This window comes from Alosa sapidissima, chromosome 1 (assembly GCF_018492685.1).
Source record: "Alosa sapidissima isolate fAloSap1 chromosome 1, fAloSap1.pri, whole genome shotgun sequence".
In the NCBI taxonomy this organism is placed as follows: Eukaryota; Metazoa; Chordata; class Actinopteri; order Clupeiformes; family Clupeidae; genus Alosa; species Alosa sapidissima.
Window position 1 is genome coordinate 4,609,661 of NC_055957.1, and position 18,856 is coordinate 4,628,516.

The 18,856-nt window shown below is 43.0% G+C and overlaps 2 protein-coding genes across 5 annotated transcripts in view; both read left to right on the top strand.

The window, feature by feature from the left end:
* The first annotated feature begins 31 nt into the window (after nucleotides 1-31).
* On the top strand, nucleotides 32-6,217 carry LOC121703874 (phospholipase B1, membrane-associated-like). Its single transcript, XM_042084321.1, has 16 exons — nucleotides 32-547; nucleotides 752-816; nucleotides 1,391-1,481; nucleotides 1,692-1,750; nucleotides 1,871-1,938; nucleotides 2,202-2,245; nucleotides 2,330-2,450; nucleotides 3,070-3,121; nucleotides 3,267-3,347; nucleotides 3,439-3,504; nucleotides 3,657-3,748; nucleotides 4,382-4,463; nucleotides 4,832-4,933; nucleotides 5,033-5,128; nucleotides 5,692-5,763; nucleotides 6,001-6,217. The coding sequence occupies exons 1-16, from the start codon at nucleotides 472-474 to the stop codon at nucleotides 6,115-6,117; spliced, it is 1,284 nt and encodes a 427-aa protein (XP_041940255.1). The 5' UTR covers nucleotides 32-471; the 3' UTR covers nucleotides 6,118-6,217.
* A 486-nt stretch (nucleotides 6,218-6,703) lies between these two features.
* The window catches only part of larp1b (La ribonucleoprotein 1B), a 37,296-nt gene continuing 25,143 nt past the window's right edge, over nucleotides 6,704-18,856 (top strand). For 2 of the 4 annotated variants that reach the window (XM_042084286.1, XM_042084307.1), the window contains exons 1-6: nucleotides 6,705-7,604; nucleotides 12,761-12,822; nucleotides 14,640-14,699; nucleotides 15,695-15,908; nucleotides 16,214-16,339; nucleotides 18,850-18,856. The exon at nucleotides 18,850-18,856 is cut by the window's right edge and continues 165 nt beyond it. In XM_042084286.1, coding sequence (XP_041940220.1) covers nucleotides 7,229-7,604; nucleotides 12,761-12,822; nucleotides 14,640-14,699; nucleotides 15,695-15,908; nucleotides 16,214-16,339; nucleotides 18,850-18,856 — 845 coding nt within the window. In that variant the 5' untranslated portion in view covers nucleotides 6,705-7,228. Of the gene's footprint in view, nucleotides 7,605-12,760; nucleotides 12,823-14,639; nucleotides 14,700-15,694; nucleotides 15,909-16,213; nucleotides 16,340-18,849 lie in introns of all 4 variants that reach the window. The other 2 variants (XM_042084278.1, XM_042084296.1) reach the window with 2 other exon arrangements.

Below are 18,856 nucleotides of genomic sequence, written 5' to 3' on the forward strand. Positions count from 1 at the left end.
ATTTTTGGTCAAAATGTTACAAGGCAGTCTCTGAAAGGATTTGTGATAACAGATATATGTACTGTATATTTTGTCACCAAAAGCTACTTCTGAGAAGAGCTTCAATACAACCTCATAAAATCATTATTTATTGCACAACAATTTACTGAGCAGCAGCTCATGATTAGGTTATCTGATCACTATTTCCACATGAACACCATTTTAAAGAAGAAGGCCGTGTACAACAGTGAGAAACTTCAAAATGTAACATAAATGTGTTTTTCCCACCAGTAACCCATTTCCCCATATTGCATAAGGTTGCACCATATTAGACCTTCATAACCTAAAGTAGACATTTAGCTGCACTATTACCTGGCTAGATCAGGTGTATGGGCGGGTCCAAGGAAAACTACCCTTTACTTGGTCAGAGAGCAGCGTGCCGTGCGTTGCAAAACAGACACCTTCAGGTGCAAAGGCAGAGTAAGTGGATTAATGAACGCAAGCATGAGGCTCTTCTTTGTGTTATGCATGGCCCTTACGGTGACATATACATGTGCTCAAGGACAAGGTGAGAAAAGTTATCATTATTTGAACTCTCATGGTTTAGTGCATATCTGGGGATTGAGTTGGTTTATTATCATTTGAGAATGTGGAGACTGTATGACTTCAGTCACAATAGCGCTGAAACTGACAATGACATTGGTTGTAAACGTTTATTAGTGTGATGTTCCTGTGTTTAGACCATGTGTAATGTTTTACAAATAACCCCCAGGAAGCACATGGCTGCAGGATTTTGAGGAAGCTGTGAAGACCTTGAGTGAGAAGGGTTTAAGGAAGGCAAGTCTAATAAGATATATCAACCAAGGTGCGCAGCGCAGGTGCCAGGTGGTGCCAATACCTTTCTAGTATGATGAATATTTGTGCAGACTCGAAAAGAAATTGGTTAAAATACATGACAGAGTAAAACTATTAAAGTGCAACTCGAACTGGCAAATCTGCATTGTATGAATCCTCTGTGTTACTATGTCAGTTTCTGTTACAGCTTGTGCAATCTTATATAATAGATATTATCTATATATCTTATAATATCTATTATATAAGATCTATATCGGTGTATATAGCGGTGGTAGTGTAGTGGTTAAGGAGCTGGGCTAGCGTGCAGTAGCCTGAAAGTTGTTGGTTCAATTCCCAGCTTCCACCGTTGTGCCCTTGAGCAAGGCACTTAACCCCAAGTTGCTCCGGGGACAATGTGATCCCTTGTAATATAGCTGACATATGTAAGTCACTTTGGTCAAGAAGTGTCTGCTAAATGTAATGTAATGTAATATATCTAATATATCTTATATAACAGAGCCCTGCGGCCAAACAAAAACACACTGTTCATGATTTATGCGGTTCCCTTTTCCTGTAGGAGGATCCAGACCCAATCAGAGCCAGTAACATCCAGCATCCTCTGTTCCAGTGTCCAGACATGAGCCCATCTTCCTCTGTGCCCACATCAGGTGAGTGCCAACCAGCCACGTCGTGTCTCTCATCTTCAGTGCAGTCGATGCCATTTCATGGAACTCATATTTTCAATTTCAATTTCCTTTTAATTTCACTTATAGAGCACCAAAACATTACACATGTCTCATGGCGCTTTACAGAATGTTAGACAATCAGAGAAAAGAAAAGAAGGCCCGTGGGTATCAATGGTTTTGTTTGGGTTTCAGTTGAGTTGGTGAAACCAGCAGATATTAAAGTGATCGCAGCACTGGGGGATTCACTGACGGTGAGACCTAGACTCATAGCTGCAAATTAAACATAATCTGTGTGTGTGTGTGTGTGTGTCGTGCAGCCACATACATGCACTCTTGATTTTTGTATTTATTTTTTATGTTTTGTACCTCAGACTGCAATTGCAGCCAATGCGTCCAGCGTTCTGGGAGTACCTGTTGAATACCGCCATGTTTCATGGAGGTACATCACTTTTCCTTTGACTTTTTTCTTCTTGAAAGTCCAGCTGATGCCTTTGACTTGGCTGCACTTTGTTTTAAACCAGCTCATTCTGTGTCTTAATCAGACATCAAATCATGTCATATCATATTGCGTCACATCCAAAGGCTATTACTGATTAAGGTCATAATTAATAGAGGCTACTTTTGACATTAATCTGACCAGAAAATTGTGTGATATTTCTATGATATAGGTCACATGACTTGTTTGGTTTCCTTTGTTTACAGCATTGGAGGGCATGGGACATATCAAGATGTTATTACTCTCGCTAGTAAGTTGGGATGTTAAGGTCTATTATATGTTTCAGGTTCTGTTGTTGCTGATTTGAAATGAACCAGTTCCCCCTCCCTTCCAGATATTGTGAAGCTCTTCAATCCAGATGTGCTGGGCCCTGCTCCTATGTGGACCATAAATGGACATCCTGCCCCTTTGGAGTACACGGGGTTCAACTTGGCTGTTACAGGACATAACAGTCTGTAAGGGATTTTTTTATTGATCTGTTTTGTTTTTGAATCTCAGGGTGGTGGGTTCGAGCCCCACGTTGGGCGTTGGCCATAGAGCCCTCCCTGCACAGCACACACACACACACACACACACACACACGCACACACACGCGCGCGCGCGCGCGTTGGCCGTTGGCTTTTCGCTCTGGGCGTGGCCAAAGAGCCTTCCCTGCATAGCAGCAGACTGACAAAAACACGTCATTGTCATTATTTGCTTTTATACATTTGCATTTGTATCTAAAATGGCAGACAAGTTTTTATTTGTCATTTGATAAGGGTTGTTAGACATGATAAAAAATGACCTCCAACAAATTGTCATGGATATGGTTATTCAATTGCCTGATAATGAATGAAGTTTTTATTGATTTATGATCACAATTATGATCATATTGACAACATATTGCACAGGAAGCTGTTTTGGGTGCAACGTCTCCATGGATACATTTTGGACAGAGCAGACTGTAGAAAGAAGGGACAGAGTGGGAAAGCTATTGGACAGCCGTTTCATTTCATTCGAAAATGCACACGCAGTTTTATCACAAAATGTACAAAATATACTCTTATGTAACTAATCTTTTTTTGGTTTTCCCAGAAACTTTTCTGAGCAAACAAGAAACATGATTGACACCTTCAAAAACTATTCAGTAAGCCTTCTCTTTGAATTACAGTGGACAGATTAGAAGCAGATCTATAGATATTAGTAGTAGCTATTTCTATATTGTATATTATGGATCTGTATGAGTTAATCTTTATTGTCTCCATTTCCATCTATATTGTTTTTGCCCTCAGGCCATGAACTTCAAAGAGGACTGGAAACTGGTCACGGTCCTCATTGGGATGAATGACATTTGTGATTACTGCAAAGACAAAGTACACAGACCCATAGGTGCAGCTAGAAACTACTCTAATGATATGCATGGAGTCAATTGCATTTTTATAACCCCTGTAATTCTCCCTCCAGACACTCTTCTCTGTGGATAACTTCATCCAGCACATCACAGAGTCTCTTCAAATGCTGATGGATGAGGTACCACTGCAGCAGACCATAACATTTTAATATTTAAATGTCCTGTCAATACACACACTAGATACAACTCAGCTAGACTTGCGCCTCACCCTACAGTATATGTGGCTATTTCTGAACTTCTGCTCCACGTCCACTTGCGTGTCCATCTGCAGGTCCCAAGGCTGATTGTGAACGTTGTGCAAATCCTGACCATGAAGTCACTGAGGGACGTTCAGAAGCCAACATTGGGCTGCCAGTTGCAGAAGTAGGATTCTTCACTCCCTTAAGCTGATGTCATTTCAGAGATACACAGGAGAGATGTGCAATACTGCTGGTCATTTCAGAGATACACAGGAGAGATTTGCAATACTGCTGGTCATTTCAGAGATACACAGGAGAGATGTGCAATACTGCTGGTCATTTCAGAGATACACAGGAGAGGTGTGCAATACTGCTGGTCATTTCAGAGATACACAGGAGAGGTGTGCAAACTGCTGGTCATTTCAGAGATACACAGGAGAGGTGTGCAATACTGCTATAGGCTGGGGACATCAACAACCATCAAAAACAAAATCAGCAACAAAGCAACCTTTGAGAGAAAATAAACATCAGTCAGTGATGAGAGGATGGATTCCTTTTCATCGTTTGTCTTTTCAGTTGATGTGCAGACAGTGGACATTAGTTCTGAGCAATCAGACTTTATTACTTTATTATCCGAGCGCCATAGTTTCCCCATCATCTCATTCATTTTCCACACAAATACACTCGTAGATTTGCGCAATAATACTTAATTTGGGTGAATAAATAAATCCCTAGATATCTGTGCATTGATTTTGGTGTGAAGAGCATGAGTCATGAGTGAATAAAACAGTCCCTCTCCACATCTCTCTGTGAGCAGAACTTTCTGCTCCTGTTTGGTGTTACCAGAGGAAAACTCGACCGAACTGCAGGAAGTTGTCGACCTCAACCGAGAGTTCCAGGTACTGTGTGTGTGCTAGCTTGTGCTGTGTTGTTTTACATGTTCCATTCCGTCATACAATAATACTAATTAACTAACTAATTAATACTAATTAACTAACTAACTAATTCACGGATTGGGATAAATGCAGAGACCAAATTTCCCTCACGGGATCAAAAGAGTATATATACTATACTATACTATACTATACTATACTATACTATACTGTAGACCCTTTCAAGAGAGTTCCATTATCAGCATCATAGTTGGCCCCACAAGGCTTCTGTTTTAACATTCCATGTGTTATCTTAATGCAGAGGAACCCGTTTTTGTTTTTATTGTTGAAAGGGTCTATACAATATTTTAATATTTCAAATTGACTGTGTCCAGCTTAGATTGGAGAAGCTTATCCACAGTGGCCGGTTCTTCAAGGATGACTTTGCAGTGGTTCTTCAGCCTTATCTCACCAACACAGAACTTCCCAAATTACCTGTGAGGTCATAGGCCACAGTGCACTTCTAGCAGACCCACTAAACAGACCTTGTTGGAAGTTGAATGTCTTTGACGCCCTGTTTGTTCTGGGTTGTTCAGGATGGCACCGTTGACTTCAGCTACTTTGGACCTGACTGTTTCCACTTTACTATTAAAGGCCATGAAGAGTTGGCCAAGGGATTGTGGAACAACATGGTGAGTGTCACTGTGCAGAAGTGTGCAGATGTGTGTATGGGCCAGGGGTGTTATTGTGTCTAAATCTGGACCAATCGCACAATACAAGTAAGTTTAATTTCAGTGTCAAGTTTTATTTCAGTATCCTAAGTTTTATTTCAGTGTCAAGTTTTATTTCAGTAAGTTTTATTTCAGTGTAAGTTTATTTTCCTTTTTCAAATTTATGTTAAGTTCTAATTGAATTAGTATATATTATTTGATTGTTATATTATTATATCTTATTTGCATTTTCATTTATGTTGATATTGTACAGCACTTTGTAACTTTGTTTTGAAAAGTGCTATATAAATAAAGATTATTATTATTATTATTATTATTATATGGATACAGCAATACAATTTATCTCAGCACTTAAGCTTAAACCACTCAAAGTAACACATTATTCACAGGCTGAGTTTTTATGTGTGCCCTCAAGGGTTAGGCCTACATGAACTGTGTGTGTGTGTGTGTGTGTGTGTGTGTCTGACACTGTTCTGTGCATGAATGCTATAGTGCCAGGTAAACCCTCCTCTTCCCCTGTTTAGTTTCAGCCAGAGGGTAAGAAAGATATTATTCCCAGCCTGACCGATCCCATCAAGCTGATCTGCCCTCCACAGGTATGACTGCTTGTTCATTCTCTAGAAATGCTCAGAATATGAAGCTGTACCCTGTTTGTAATGAAGGATGCAAGGAGAAGACTCAATCCATTTTAACCAGTCACCTCCATGACAAACACAAGTTTTATTGACAAATTGACAAACTGTGAGTTCATCTGTGACCATTATATCCATGGGAACCACAACCCTCCAATCAGATTGAGGCCTGTGTTTTGTGTCTTTCTCATCTTATTTTAGGACCACCCTTACATATACACAAAACCACAATCACTACCCTCAGCTGCTGCAAGCAAACAAGGTCTCCTGACTCTTTTGATGGTGACCATGTCCTTGACACTACTGGCCGGTTTCTGATCATGTCCTGCAATCAGATTTGAGCTCTTTCAACCATCAGCCAGCGTGAAACATTCTAACTGATTCTTTTCATAAATATAACAATGAAGTTATGATATAATGCTGTGCCTGTTTTAATGAACAACATGCTTGATTTATTTTGTGGTGTCTGCAGTGATAAAGTACTGCCGACAGAGGGCAGCCTCTATCTTTTATTTACTGTCTTGTTCTCGCAAGTAAAACCATGTGATAAAACCATGTGACGGCTACTCAACTTGATACTGTACGAGTCACGATGACTGTACTTCCAGTAGTAAAGGTTATGCATATAAGTATGTACAAACAATGGCGTGGTGGTGGTGGTGACGACGTGGTGGTGAAAGTAGGCTAATTGATAACAGATATGGATTTACATTTCACGAAAGTATAATCCTTAAAATAAAATAAAAATCGTCGAAAATGGCCAGCTATCTGTTTATTTCCCCCAGAAACGAAACCATGGATTTGTGCATTTCTATTTTAGGCTACAACTGAAGAACATCATGTAGGCATTGGACATTGGAGATGAAATGTCACAATGGGTTGGTTGCCTGGTGACAGGACAGTAGGTGAGGTGATAACCAGATGATCCACGCAACTAGAGAACAGTTGTAGCAACTCCTGCAGCCTTGCTCACTTGAGCGGTGCCTCAGTGGATAGGCCACGTCAGATTCACCGCTCTGAGGCAACCACATGGCACCCATCCTGCCTGTCTTACCACGAGTGGTCAGTAGGGGCAGCAACAAGTCTTTTAGCCGTACGTTTACTCGTGGCCATTAAAAGTGATAGGTAAAGTTACTCTACTCTAGGGAGGCTAGCTAAGTAGCTAACTTGCAGATCAGCCAATTCGGAAAGTTTTAACAGAGTTAAGTGTTTAGTTGCACGTCGTTTTTAGACAAATTGGTTATAGCAATGGCGTATTTACTAGATCATATATGTTGATGCTGTTGGCAGGCGTGTCACAACTTCAAATTGTTTACAATCTGCTCGTCTTCAATTCTTCGCTTTACTTTTTATCGTTGGTCGATTTTAAAAAACACGTTTTTCAATTGTGAAGTTTAGAAAAATCCTGAAAGGGATTTTTCGTGGCACGATGTCTACAGAAGTTGTTGTCGTTGAGTCCGACGTGACAGGGAGTCGCTTAGGTGGAGAGAACCAAAACAACTCAGACGTCGACCGACCCCAGGAATCCGATAGAGCCAACCACGAGGAGGGGCACAGAGATCTCAAAGTCGATTCAAAACATCAAAAACAGGGGATCATGGAAACCCTCGCCCCTGTCGACGAAATAAACAAGGGTAACGTGAACAACAAAGAAAATGACCAAAATGCCACGAGCAATAATACTGATCCTCATGAAAAAGCAAAGAAAAAAGTTATCGAGGCACCTCCACCGAAGGTAAACCCGTGGACGAAGAAGAATGCTTGCCCCTCCAACAATCCAACAACTAGCAACAGTCAAGAGACAGGTTTGTTTGTGTATCTTAACTTTATGACAGTATCAGCTGGAACATTACCCTACCGACACTGTAACATATGGCGATGGGCTTGTTTGGAAAGTTTCTCACAACTTCGTTAGGCTAAACTTAGCTCGTTACCATTGCTAAGTTAGACTAAGCTAGCGGATAGGCTTGGGACTTAGCTGGCAAGCTAAAGAACTTAGCTAACAAAGCATGGCTAACTACATGTGTTCACTGCCTGTTAGCAAACTAGCGATTGATTAATGCTCATTTCACTATATAGGTAGCATTGGTTGCTGTGATGTAATATATTAGATAGTAATGCAACATGTATTTTGTTGTTTGTAACACTGTTCGTAGAATTTAGAAGTTGGACATGATTAATTGCCATGTCTGACAACTCGAGTGAAAATTTCTGTTATTCATACATGGACATGGAGAGGACAAATCAGAGTGAAGAGGTGTGGCCTATTAGCTTGCTAGTTAGCTTTCGAGAATTAGCCATGTTGATTTCAGACAGCTGTCACTGGTGCATCTGTTTGTTACTTATTTGCTATTTCATGAAAAGTATAGCGGATAAGTTGACTACAAATCTTGCATAACCCTATTTGTCACTGCAGTGTATTTGCCCTGAAGTTAGATTTCTAAGTCAACCTAACTGGCCCTGAAAACACCGTGAGCTAAGTTAGCTAACGTACTCCATTAAAAATAATGGTTATCACTAACGTTTGATACAAAGTGGTAATGTTTTGCTGATGTTGATTGGTGACGTGAATCAAATAATCTACCTTCAATGTATTGAAGTAGGCGAGTGATGTTCGCATGTTTATTTTTTTTATCGCGGGTACGATAACGTTGGTCTTCCTGGCCACAGCTAAACTTAACATAAACGTTCCAAGTTTAACGCAACATGCTAGCTGTTTGCTAATGCTTCACAGTTATTGGTGTAATATTAAGTTACAGCGGAACTTAGGCTGCTCCATGGTATTTTCACCCAGGCAAGTGCATTTTGTTGCACTTGACAACTTTCCTGTTCATAATACGCGTTGATGTGGGGCCCGATTGAGTACTTATTCGGGCAGATTTGCTGATGGAGGCAGATTCGGTAGTCCCCATCCCCCTCGGTATCTGATCAAATTGCACTGGAGCACGTGGAGTGCTGACAACTGCAACTCTACGTACCGGGAGTTGTTGCGAAGAGCAGTAGCAAAGCACAGGCCTCAGTTCTGAAACACTTCTTTAAAGATTAGTTCATTTCAATCACAATATTCAAACAAATTGGACATAATTCTTTCGGAAATTAACCTGATACTGTGTTTCGCATCACGGCAACGTAATAACTAATCGTTTGAAGCTGAAGATGCATGATTCCCCCAGTTTATTAGCAGGCGTTGACACATTACTCCAGTGACATTACATTGTGCATCAACAACATATTGCGACGAACTTGTCAATTGTACATTACATATTGCAGTGCAGATCTGTGTACTGCAATGTTATGTTCTTTAGTTAGACAACATTCAACAGGTGACACTTGAATAGTTATTGGATAGTTGAAACATGAGTAATGTAGGCTAACTAATGATAGATTGTTGAATTCCTTGAAAGTGGCAAAGAAAATGGCCAAGTTATCCATGAGAAACATTGTAGGCTTAACCAGTTGAAAGATACCAACAATAATATTCAATGTCATCATTTACAGATGTCAGGTTTGCTTTTCACTTAATGCTTCATGTGTTGGGCATTACTTCACAAGGATTTGCATTGCAGCAGTAGCATGCTTTTTGCCTGCATCAGTCATAATGAGAGTAATTCTCCAGAGGCCTTGTAGGGGAGAGAATTTTGGCATCAAGTCTGGTCATAATTAGATTACCCTGCATCTCATAATTAGATTACACTGTGTCTAATTTAAAAGGTTGAGATCTCACAATGCATTGCTGTCTCAAATGGGAAAGTTGTGACAGAGTGGCATGGCTTCAGCATGACTGTAAATGAAAAGAGATGTTCAGCGTTACACACACACAACACATTCTCCTCATAAAGTTCATGTGAGTCAGACCTTTCATATGCTCCAGTTCTGTGGAAACCAACAAGGACTTCATTTTTTAATTTATGTAGCCTTTTCAAGAATAGCCGTGGGTGTGTGTGGGTGTACTATGCTTTAAAAACCAAGCTGCTCACTATGTTGCAAACAATAGACAAGCAAAATACTGAGAAAGTAGGCTATGTATGCCGGTGTGATTTATTAGCCAGACACACACACACACATAATGATGTGGAAGTATGCCATACTGTCAGGTTAAACAAAGCAGATCTCTAGAAGGTGTCTTGTGTGTGAACCACAAGTCCTGGTGGCACGTTCACTGTTTCCTGAATGACTTGTGTTTTCTTGTTGTTGTATTTTTTGACACATTGCTTCTGCTGTGAGCATTTCCACCTGACCCCGTGCGGGTGCTTCATGGGATGCGTGCTAGACGGAGGTCCCTCAGTTCTCTCCAATAGCAGTGGTGCTGCCAAGGCAGTATCAGTGAGTGTGGTCACACCCGACGCTGTTTTCCAACTCTAAGGGCCTTATCGAGCAGGCCATCCCTGATGATAAAGGACCCCTGACACTCCCAGGGTTGGGCGGCCTGCTCTGTGCCTGTAAAATCCTGTCACATTTCTCTTCTCTTCTTTTTTCGATCCTTCCCCGTTTCTTGTAGGCCTATATTTTCTCTGTTTCCGGCGGCATAGGCGGCTTTCTCAAACTGGTTTTGTAAGCAGTGTGCTACATGCCGGTGCATGTGGGGGGGGGGAATGGTGATTAGGGCTGTCACTTTACGTTCGAAAATCGATTGCACAATCGATTGGACCAAACAACACAAGTTTCGAAAACTAAAATAGTGAATTGATTTTAACCAAATATGTACACTATTAATTTTAAACGAATTAAACAAATAAAAAGGATAGATGTAACAAAATTCACAAACAAGAATATAAGCATATAAAAGAATTCCGAAGTGCAGTAAGCATTGCGAAAGCTAAAAAGAAAATTCCCACTAATTTTACGCACCGGAAACCACTGTTTCAATCAGCTGCTGTGCTGCTCGTGTTTTGCCAAAAAATGGAGCACAACGCGATCAGTCTGTGCGACATGAGAGAGACGAGTGATGGGCCCTAATAACTTGAGGAGTTCGATATGGAAGTACTTCGGATTTTTGGTATATCAAACTATGGAGAAGAACAAAGCGGTAGGCTATGCAAACTGTGCAATCGAGTTCTATGTAGGCGAAATTTGTTTGACATTTCTAATCGTAAACACAGACACAGCTACGTTGAAGCCTGCAGTAATGTTTGTCACTGATGTAATGGCAGTCCACTCTGCTTATTGTTTTTCGAGAATGTTGCACTTCTGTTTGTCATTGTGCACGAAACTTCACGCCAATAAATCATCAGAAATATTTGCTGGCTTGCGTCTACAAGCGCCCTCTTTACATTCGTCCTAATGCCTGTTAGTTGTTTGTGGATTGGCCTATATTTGGCGTTGAAAACGGAAATGTCAATGTCTTTAGACATTATAAAATCGATTTTACAATCGATTCAATGAACATTTATGTCTCAAAAATCGAACAGGATTTTTTTCACAAAAGTGACAGCCCTAATGGTGATTCGTTCCGCTTGAAAGTGCAGCAAGTTAATGAAAACAAACCAACAGGAGTGAACAGTGACTTTGTTTGTCAGCCTAATGTATTGTCAACATGGTATTCAGAGAAACATGGCGTTGACACTCTTGTTTGGTTTGGCTCTTAGCAGTAAAAAACATCCTCTTGTGTTGGCCCTTCAATATTGACATTTTGTGTGATTTAGCATTATGACATTAGCTATAATCTGTTAACTAGTTACACTGTTACCACGAATTTAGGTCTCATTATATCCTGAAGCAGGGGAGTTGATTCTGCATGTCATGTATTTTGTTGCTGCGACAAATATTTCCTGGCAACCCATTGTTAATGAACAACGGCCCACATACCATAGGGACCTGACATTGTGAGAGTGAGAGAGAATGGGTGGCCGAGAGGGAGAGAGAGAGGATCAGAGACAGAGACAGACAGACAGACGGACGGACGGAGAGAGACAGGATCAGGGAGAGAGAGAGGCAGCGCGTGTTGACCATGGCTACCCGTGGCCGAGGGTCTGTTGTAAATACACTCTTACTGTTTGCTCCTGGGCAGTTAATGGTTGACGTGTGTGGATGGCAGACCTTGTTCAACAGGTGTTCTTGTGTGTTAATGCCGGGCTGCCCAATGTCATCATCCTGGAAAAAGGGCAGCCATTTTACATGAACTCCGCTGACATGCTGATTCAGCTGTTTTCCTCTGCAGATGAAATGTATTTAGGAAGGGAATGCAAACATCCACTTGTTCCATGGAACTCTTATCGTGGAACCTTATCTCACGTAGAACCCACTGCTCTGCCTGAGAGCACATGCAATAGAAACCACTGCTCTGCCTGAGAGCACATGCAATAGAACCCACTGCTCTGCCTGAGAGCACATGTAGTAGAACCCACTGCTCTGCCTGAGAGCACATGTAGTAGAACCCACTGCTCTGCCTTAGAGCACATGTAGTAGAACCCACTGCTCTGCCTTAGAGCACATGTAGTAGAACCCACTGCTCTGCCTGAGAGCACATGTAGTAGAACCCACTGCTCTGCCTGAGAGCACATGTAGTAGAACCCACTGCTCTGCCTGAGAGCACATGTAGTAGAACCTGCTTATTGCATTTCCTTTTGTTTTTCTCTCCTTTGTTAAAATGACTCCGGGTGTCAAGGTTGCCACGGACACCGGTCATTTCTCTGAACTAGAGTAAAGCTGTAAAACTTTGATCTGAGTCATCCTCTACACATGCCCTCAAAACACACCGACTACAGAATAAAGAAATGTAGTAGCCATCCTGTACTACGCGCAGTCCAAGGAGATTCAGTGAAATGTAGCCAAACAAGATGAGTTTATTATATAAGGCAATGCCTGGCACCATGGCCCCGGCTTACAGTCTTCAGAGCCAGTTGAATCGGCCGGTCAGATGGAGGATGGTGTTTGTTGAATTTGGACGGTTCGTGGTGTGGTGTTCCACGGTTGAACAAACACACATGGTCACCTTCTCACTTTTATCTGTGTGTGTTCACAGAGCCGCAGAGTCCAGCCAAAGTGGTCCGCGCCGCAAAGCCTCGCTCCAGGAAATCCAGCAAGGTAACGTGTGTGTGTGTGTGTCCGTGTCCCTGTGTGTGTGTCTGTCCGTGTGTGTGTGTATGTGTGTGTCCTTGTCTGGGTGCATTTGTGCGTGTGTGTATGCGCAGTGGCTGTATGTGGTGTGTAAGAGTAAGACAGAAGTGGTGGAGTGTCCAGTGTTGGTTAACAGCCAGAAAGTGACACACTGACACAGTGCACCATAGGGCTGTGACTACTAGGTCCAGGGTCACCACCAGCTAATCACAATCCTAGTCTGCCTGAGGGGGGGGGGGGGGGGGCACACATGGTTGGGCTGACGGAGGACTGGCTGAGTGGGTGTTTGTGTTTTTATATGTTGACACTCTGGGTTAAATGTCCCTTCCAGTAGCAAACAGTTCCAATGATTGGCTAACCCACAGCCATATCTCCTCTCCTCTCCCCACTCCTGTGGTTGTGGAGAGGTCACAGCTACGCGGTCACTTCTGGAAAATAAAGACACAGTTTATTTCAAAAGAATGTTTTTGTTTCTCTCTCCCTCTTTCCCCCTTTTCTTTATTTGTGAGAGAGAGAGAGAGATTATTCCTGCCCGCTCTCTGAGTGAGTTCAGCTTGGGTTTCTATTCAAAAACATGAGAGAGGGAGAGATACATGCGGGCGGCTGACATTCTCACAGATATGTCAGAGGGTCCCACATGACGCCTGTGTTCAAGTGCCACACTCGTGTCATGTTGGCCAGGGTGTAATACTGTATATGCTGTTGAAGGATACTATTACACACTCACACCACACACATAGGGTATGACCGTCACACACTGTTTAAAAGTGTGTCAACCTCCATCTCTGGTCCACATTGGGACACACAGGAATCTGATCTGGCACAAGGAATTCTGGGAATTTGGTTGGCCAGGGAGTTCTTTAAAGTAAACCGCAGCGAAATCTCTCCACTAAGGCATCAGCAGATGTGTGGAGATGTTCCAGCAGCTGTGGAGCTGTAGTTGTTGCATATCTGGAGAATGAAGATGGCCTGCACATTAGAACGCTGCGCTATGAAGATTGCCTGCGCATTAGAACATTAGAACGCTGCGCTATGAAGATGGCCTGCACATTAGAACATTAGAACGCTGCGCTATGAAGATGGCCTGCACATTAGAACATTAGAATGCTGCGCTATGAAGATGGCCTGCACATTAGAACATTAGAACGCTGCGCTATGAAGATGGCCTGCACATTAGAACATTAGAACGCTGCGCTGTGAAGATGGCCTGCGCATTAGAACATTAGAACGCTGCACTATGAAGATGGCCTGCACATTAGAACGCTGTGCTGTGTGGGAAGAGTGCGGAGTAGTCCGCACACCGGTACCATACATTATCATACCATACCGTACCATACATTATCATACCATGCCATACATTATCATACCATACCGTACCATACATTATTATACCATACACATTATTATACCATGCCGTACCATACATTATCATACCATACCGTACCATACATTATCATACCATGCCATACATTATCATACCATACCGTACCATACATTATTATACCATACCGTACCATACATTATTATACCATACCTTATCATACCATACAATATCATACATTATCATACCATAACGTACCATACATTATCATACCAAACAATACCATACCATACTGTACCATAGCGTCGCCATCTGAAAAATGCCTGGCAGACCAGGGGAGATTTGTAGGGACTCTGCTGATGCTCATCTGTGCCCTGTGCTGTTCATCTGCTGATGGTCATCTGTGCCCTGTGCTGTTCATCTGCTGATGGTCATCTGTGACCTGTGTGCTTTTATTTTGCAGTCGAGTGACTTCAGTGACATCACAAACTGGCCCACCCCAGGAGAGCTGGCCAACAAAGAGGTGATTTATTATTTATTTATTATTACAATATACATACACACACAGTGACAATTCGACAAACCTGTTTGTGCATTAACACATGCTTAGATAAGTTGACACCCCAATACGCACACATGCATACACGCACACGCACACATGCATGCACGCACGCACATAAGCACACACACACACCCTGGAGCTGTGTCTGGTGGTGCCTCTGCAGAGATCTCTTCAGATTATCAGGGGATTTGGAGGCCGTGTGCAGTTAGTGGTACCTGCATGTATTATATCATCAAGAATAACAGCTGCAGCTGTCTTGGGCAAAACAGCAGGTCCCCCGTCCTGTCAGTACCAAACGTGGCCACCAGATGGACCCAACACAGGAACGTGCTGGCCCAGTGTACTCAATGATAAAGGGCCTTATTAAATTGTGAACTTGCACATTACCTGCGTTGAATCAACAGTAAATCTCCTCGTAGCCAGGCGTGAATGGCCGCGTTGATAAGCGATGTTGACTCATTAAAGTGGAATCATAAACTCCGGCATGACCTGAGGTGACTTTGGAAATGGCAGCTTTGGCCGCACTACAAGCCTGTCGTAATAATAGTTTATTAATGTGCTCTGAGAGGGCAGTTATGATGTCTAATGGGGATGTAAATGTCCACATATTTGGACATATTCAACGTTCTGAATGTACCAAATGCAGTTTTTAACAGAGGTCAACAGTAGGCTTTTTTGCTTTTGAAAGTCCGTTATGAGTTGTGGTCAGTTCCTGTTGATGTTTAACTGGTCTTCATGCACATGCTGAGGAGCAGCTAACAACCTGGTCACGTGTGTGTGTGTGTGTGTGTGTGTGTGTGTGTGTGTGCATGCATTTCATCAGTGTCCTAATGTACACAGTGATTAGCTTCCAGCTGAGCGACGCTGTGCATGTGTGTGTGACCTAGAAAGTGTGTGTGAGTGTGTGTGCGCGCGCGGAAGCGGGTCTCTAATCGTGCCTTGGTTGTGGCCCTCAGCAGCAGAACCTCATAAACTCGGCTGGACGTAAGGGCCAGGGCCCGCGGCGCGACAAGAGACGAGGCTCGGACAGGAAGCAGGAGGCGGGCAGCGACGGCAGCGACAGCAAGGAGAACCGCGAGGCCCAACAGGAGCCGGCCGCCAACCCACCCACAGGGGAGGGACCGGACGAGGGAGAGACTGCCCAGAACACCACCCAGCGCAGGAGAGGAGGTGAGGGATGGATGCACACACACACACACACACACACACACACACACACACACACACACACACACACACACACACACACAGCAATGTATACATGGGCATGGACCAGTGCACACTCATATATGCATACAGCAGGGAGATGAAGGTAGAACATGAAAATAAATGTTATATTGCCATTCAACACCAGAATGCACACACACAAACATTCATGTGAGCTCGACTTGGCATGACACTTACTAAACCTTGTGTGCACTTGTCTTTTATTGTGTGTGTGTGTCCGTGTGTGTGTCTGTGTTGTGTGTACGCAGCTTGGAGGAGGGAGAACAAGGACCTGAATGACGACGCCTCGAGTGTACGCAGCGATGGTGGAAGTGTCCGAGGAGGACTGCGGGGCAGGGGCAAAGGTCGCGGGCGTGGCCGAGGTCGTGGCCGAGGTAACAGTCTTTTAGAGACTTGCAGATTTGAATCTCAGACATGACATAAGTTACTGCCACCATCCACTCCTCCAAAAAAACATACAGTATTTATAACCATTTCATTTGAAATGAAGTACTTGTCTACAGCCTAAAGACGTTCAAATGATGCCTTTAATTTGTAACATCTCATTGAAATGAAGTACTTGTCTACAGCCTAAAGACGTTCAAATGATGCCTTTAATTTGTAACATCTCATTGAAATGAAGTACTTGTCTACAGTCTAAAGACTTTCAAATGAGGCCTTTTATTTTCTCGATCACTGTGTGATGATTCACACCACAAGCAACCAACGTTGATAAACAGAGAAGTGATAGAACACAGAACACAAGAATACATAGAACATACAGTAGAATGCACGAAGACACAGAACACAAGAATACATAGAACATACAGTAGAATGCACGAAGACACAGCACAAGAATACATAGAACATACAGTAGAATGCACGACGACACAGAACACAAGAATACATAGAACATACAGTAGAATGAACGAAGACACAGAACACAAGAATACATAGAACATACAGTAGAATGCACAGACACAGAACAAAAAAATAAAATAATGTTTGTTTCTTTCACACACTTCAAAGCAGCCCATACTGATGGCCTCTCAGTCCTGCTCAGTCCCACATGCTTTCCATCCCAGCGGCAGCACACTAAACAAGGCAAGGCAGCCGTGCCAGTCCTGCCGCGTGCTGCCAGGAGCCTGCAGGGACTCCTCCGGGGAACATTCAGGAGATGCCTCCAGCGCTGTTGGCCTCACACTTTACATCCAGTGGGGCTTTTCGGCCTGTGAACAAAATGCATGTAACTAGTGCCCTAGTTTATGGGTAAACACACCAGCCGCTCCCGTGACCTTGGCATAGTTGGCATCACGTTGGACGGGCTGGGCACTGTGCCAGAGTTCTGATGACCCGGGACACGGCTTTCACTACGGACCAGTCGGGCGTGGTGGGCCAGTGGTAACATGACCTCCTGACAATCCCTCGACCTGGGTTTGATTCCCCAACCTACCGTTGCGAGTCCGTGTTGCTTTGGATAAAAGCACCTGCTTAGTACCAGTCAATTTTTTTCCTTTGTGATTCCTTGTTGTTGGAATGAGTTGCCTAATGTTTTATGTTCTATGGTGGAATGAGTTGCCTAATGTTCTGTGTAGGGGTCGACCAATTATTGGTCGGGCCGATATTTAGCATTTTTATAATAATCGGTATCGGTCATTTTTCCCACCGATAAGCCAATATTGAAATGGATAAAGAATGAAACGCGCTACTTTGTCTGTAAAGCGTCTCTCACTCCCTGCATTTGCTACTCTGTGGTCGAGAGCATTGTCCCGCCCACTACACCGTCTGATTTGTTAGTTAGCACGAATGCAGCCAATCAGGATCGAAGACTGAACACAGAGAAAGTTTAGGATGCTCACTGAGGCAGACTGACTGGGCTTAAGCTGTACGGAGCTATTTTTCGAAGGTAGCCTAAGGAAGGTACCTTACATTGCTGAAGTTGCAATGAATCACAATCATCTACACTGAAGTTACAAAAACACCACTTTGTAAGCTATTGTCTCTTTGATCCGGATCAATAAGTAAAGCAGTTTAGCCAATTCCCGATTGATGCACGTTAGTGATGCTGTTTAGCCTACTAGTTACAATCTCGGGTGCTGCGCGTCGGGAGTTCTTTGCATCCGCCTCGTCCATTAATTATGAATAACGGGACACCTTGGCGGACGTTATCCCTTAGGCCTACATAGTAAACAAGTCCTAAATTATGCGATAGCGAACGTCAACAAGTCTAGTTGCTCCTTTTTGAAACGGACTGTCAGAAAAGACCAGGCACCCAGGGCCAGGCGTAATTTAATCCGACCTGATGTAAATCGCGTCCTGAGCTGGCTATTAACGTGCCTTTTAGGCTCACAGAAGTGTAGCTTATAGCCTACACATGGACACAAATTGCATGCTTAAATAGCCTAAGAACTATTTTAAAACTGTTTTGTTAGACTGTTCAACCGAATATTTGCAGACTGTGGACACCTGTTTAGGTGCCCCTGAGAGGAACCTTAAAAGAGGTTAAATCAGGTTCGAGAAAACTGAAAAGAAAGCTTTTCAGATGGGAGCACTTAAAAAAGTCTGTATACATGACGTGATTTTGATTAATTTCTTTCAGTAGTGAGTGAGTGTGTTGGTTGCGTTCATCGGGGTGATCCTCCAAGTCCAGTGTTTAGAGATGGCCCTGGGTGAGCTACTCTGAGGAAGTGCTGAACCTCCTGTTCCACTGCTTTATGTTTTGGGAGCAGAATAGAGAGCAGGTTCATCACTTCCGAGTTCACTTACTCAGGCACATCAGTAAACCACCTACTTGTTTTGGTTTAGCAGTGGTGCCTGTGGTGTGATGCATTGGAAAGACATAATAACAAGTGAAGTGTGTGAGGTTCTGGGGTTGTAACATCACCTGCTGTCTGTCCCTCCCCAGGTCGCTA

What these genes read in the sequence shown, in the direction of transcription:
- LOC121703874 (XM_042084321.1), top strand. Translation starts at nt 472, where the DNA reads ATGAACGCAAGCATGAGGCTCTTCTTTGTGTTATGCATGGCCCTTACG. An exon ending in CACTGGGGGATTCACTGACG is followed by an intron (nt 1,751 to 1,870) that starts GTGAGACCTAGA and finishes TTTGTACCTCAG; the next exon opens with ACTGCAATTGCAGCCAATGC. An exon ending in ACCTCAACCGAGAGTTCCAG is followed by an intron (nt 4,464 to 4,831) that starts GTACTGTGTGTG and finishes GACTGTGTCCAG; the next exon opens with CTTAGATTGGAGAAGCTTAT.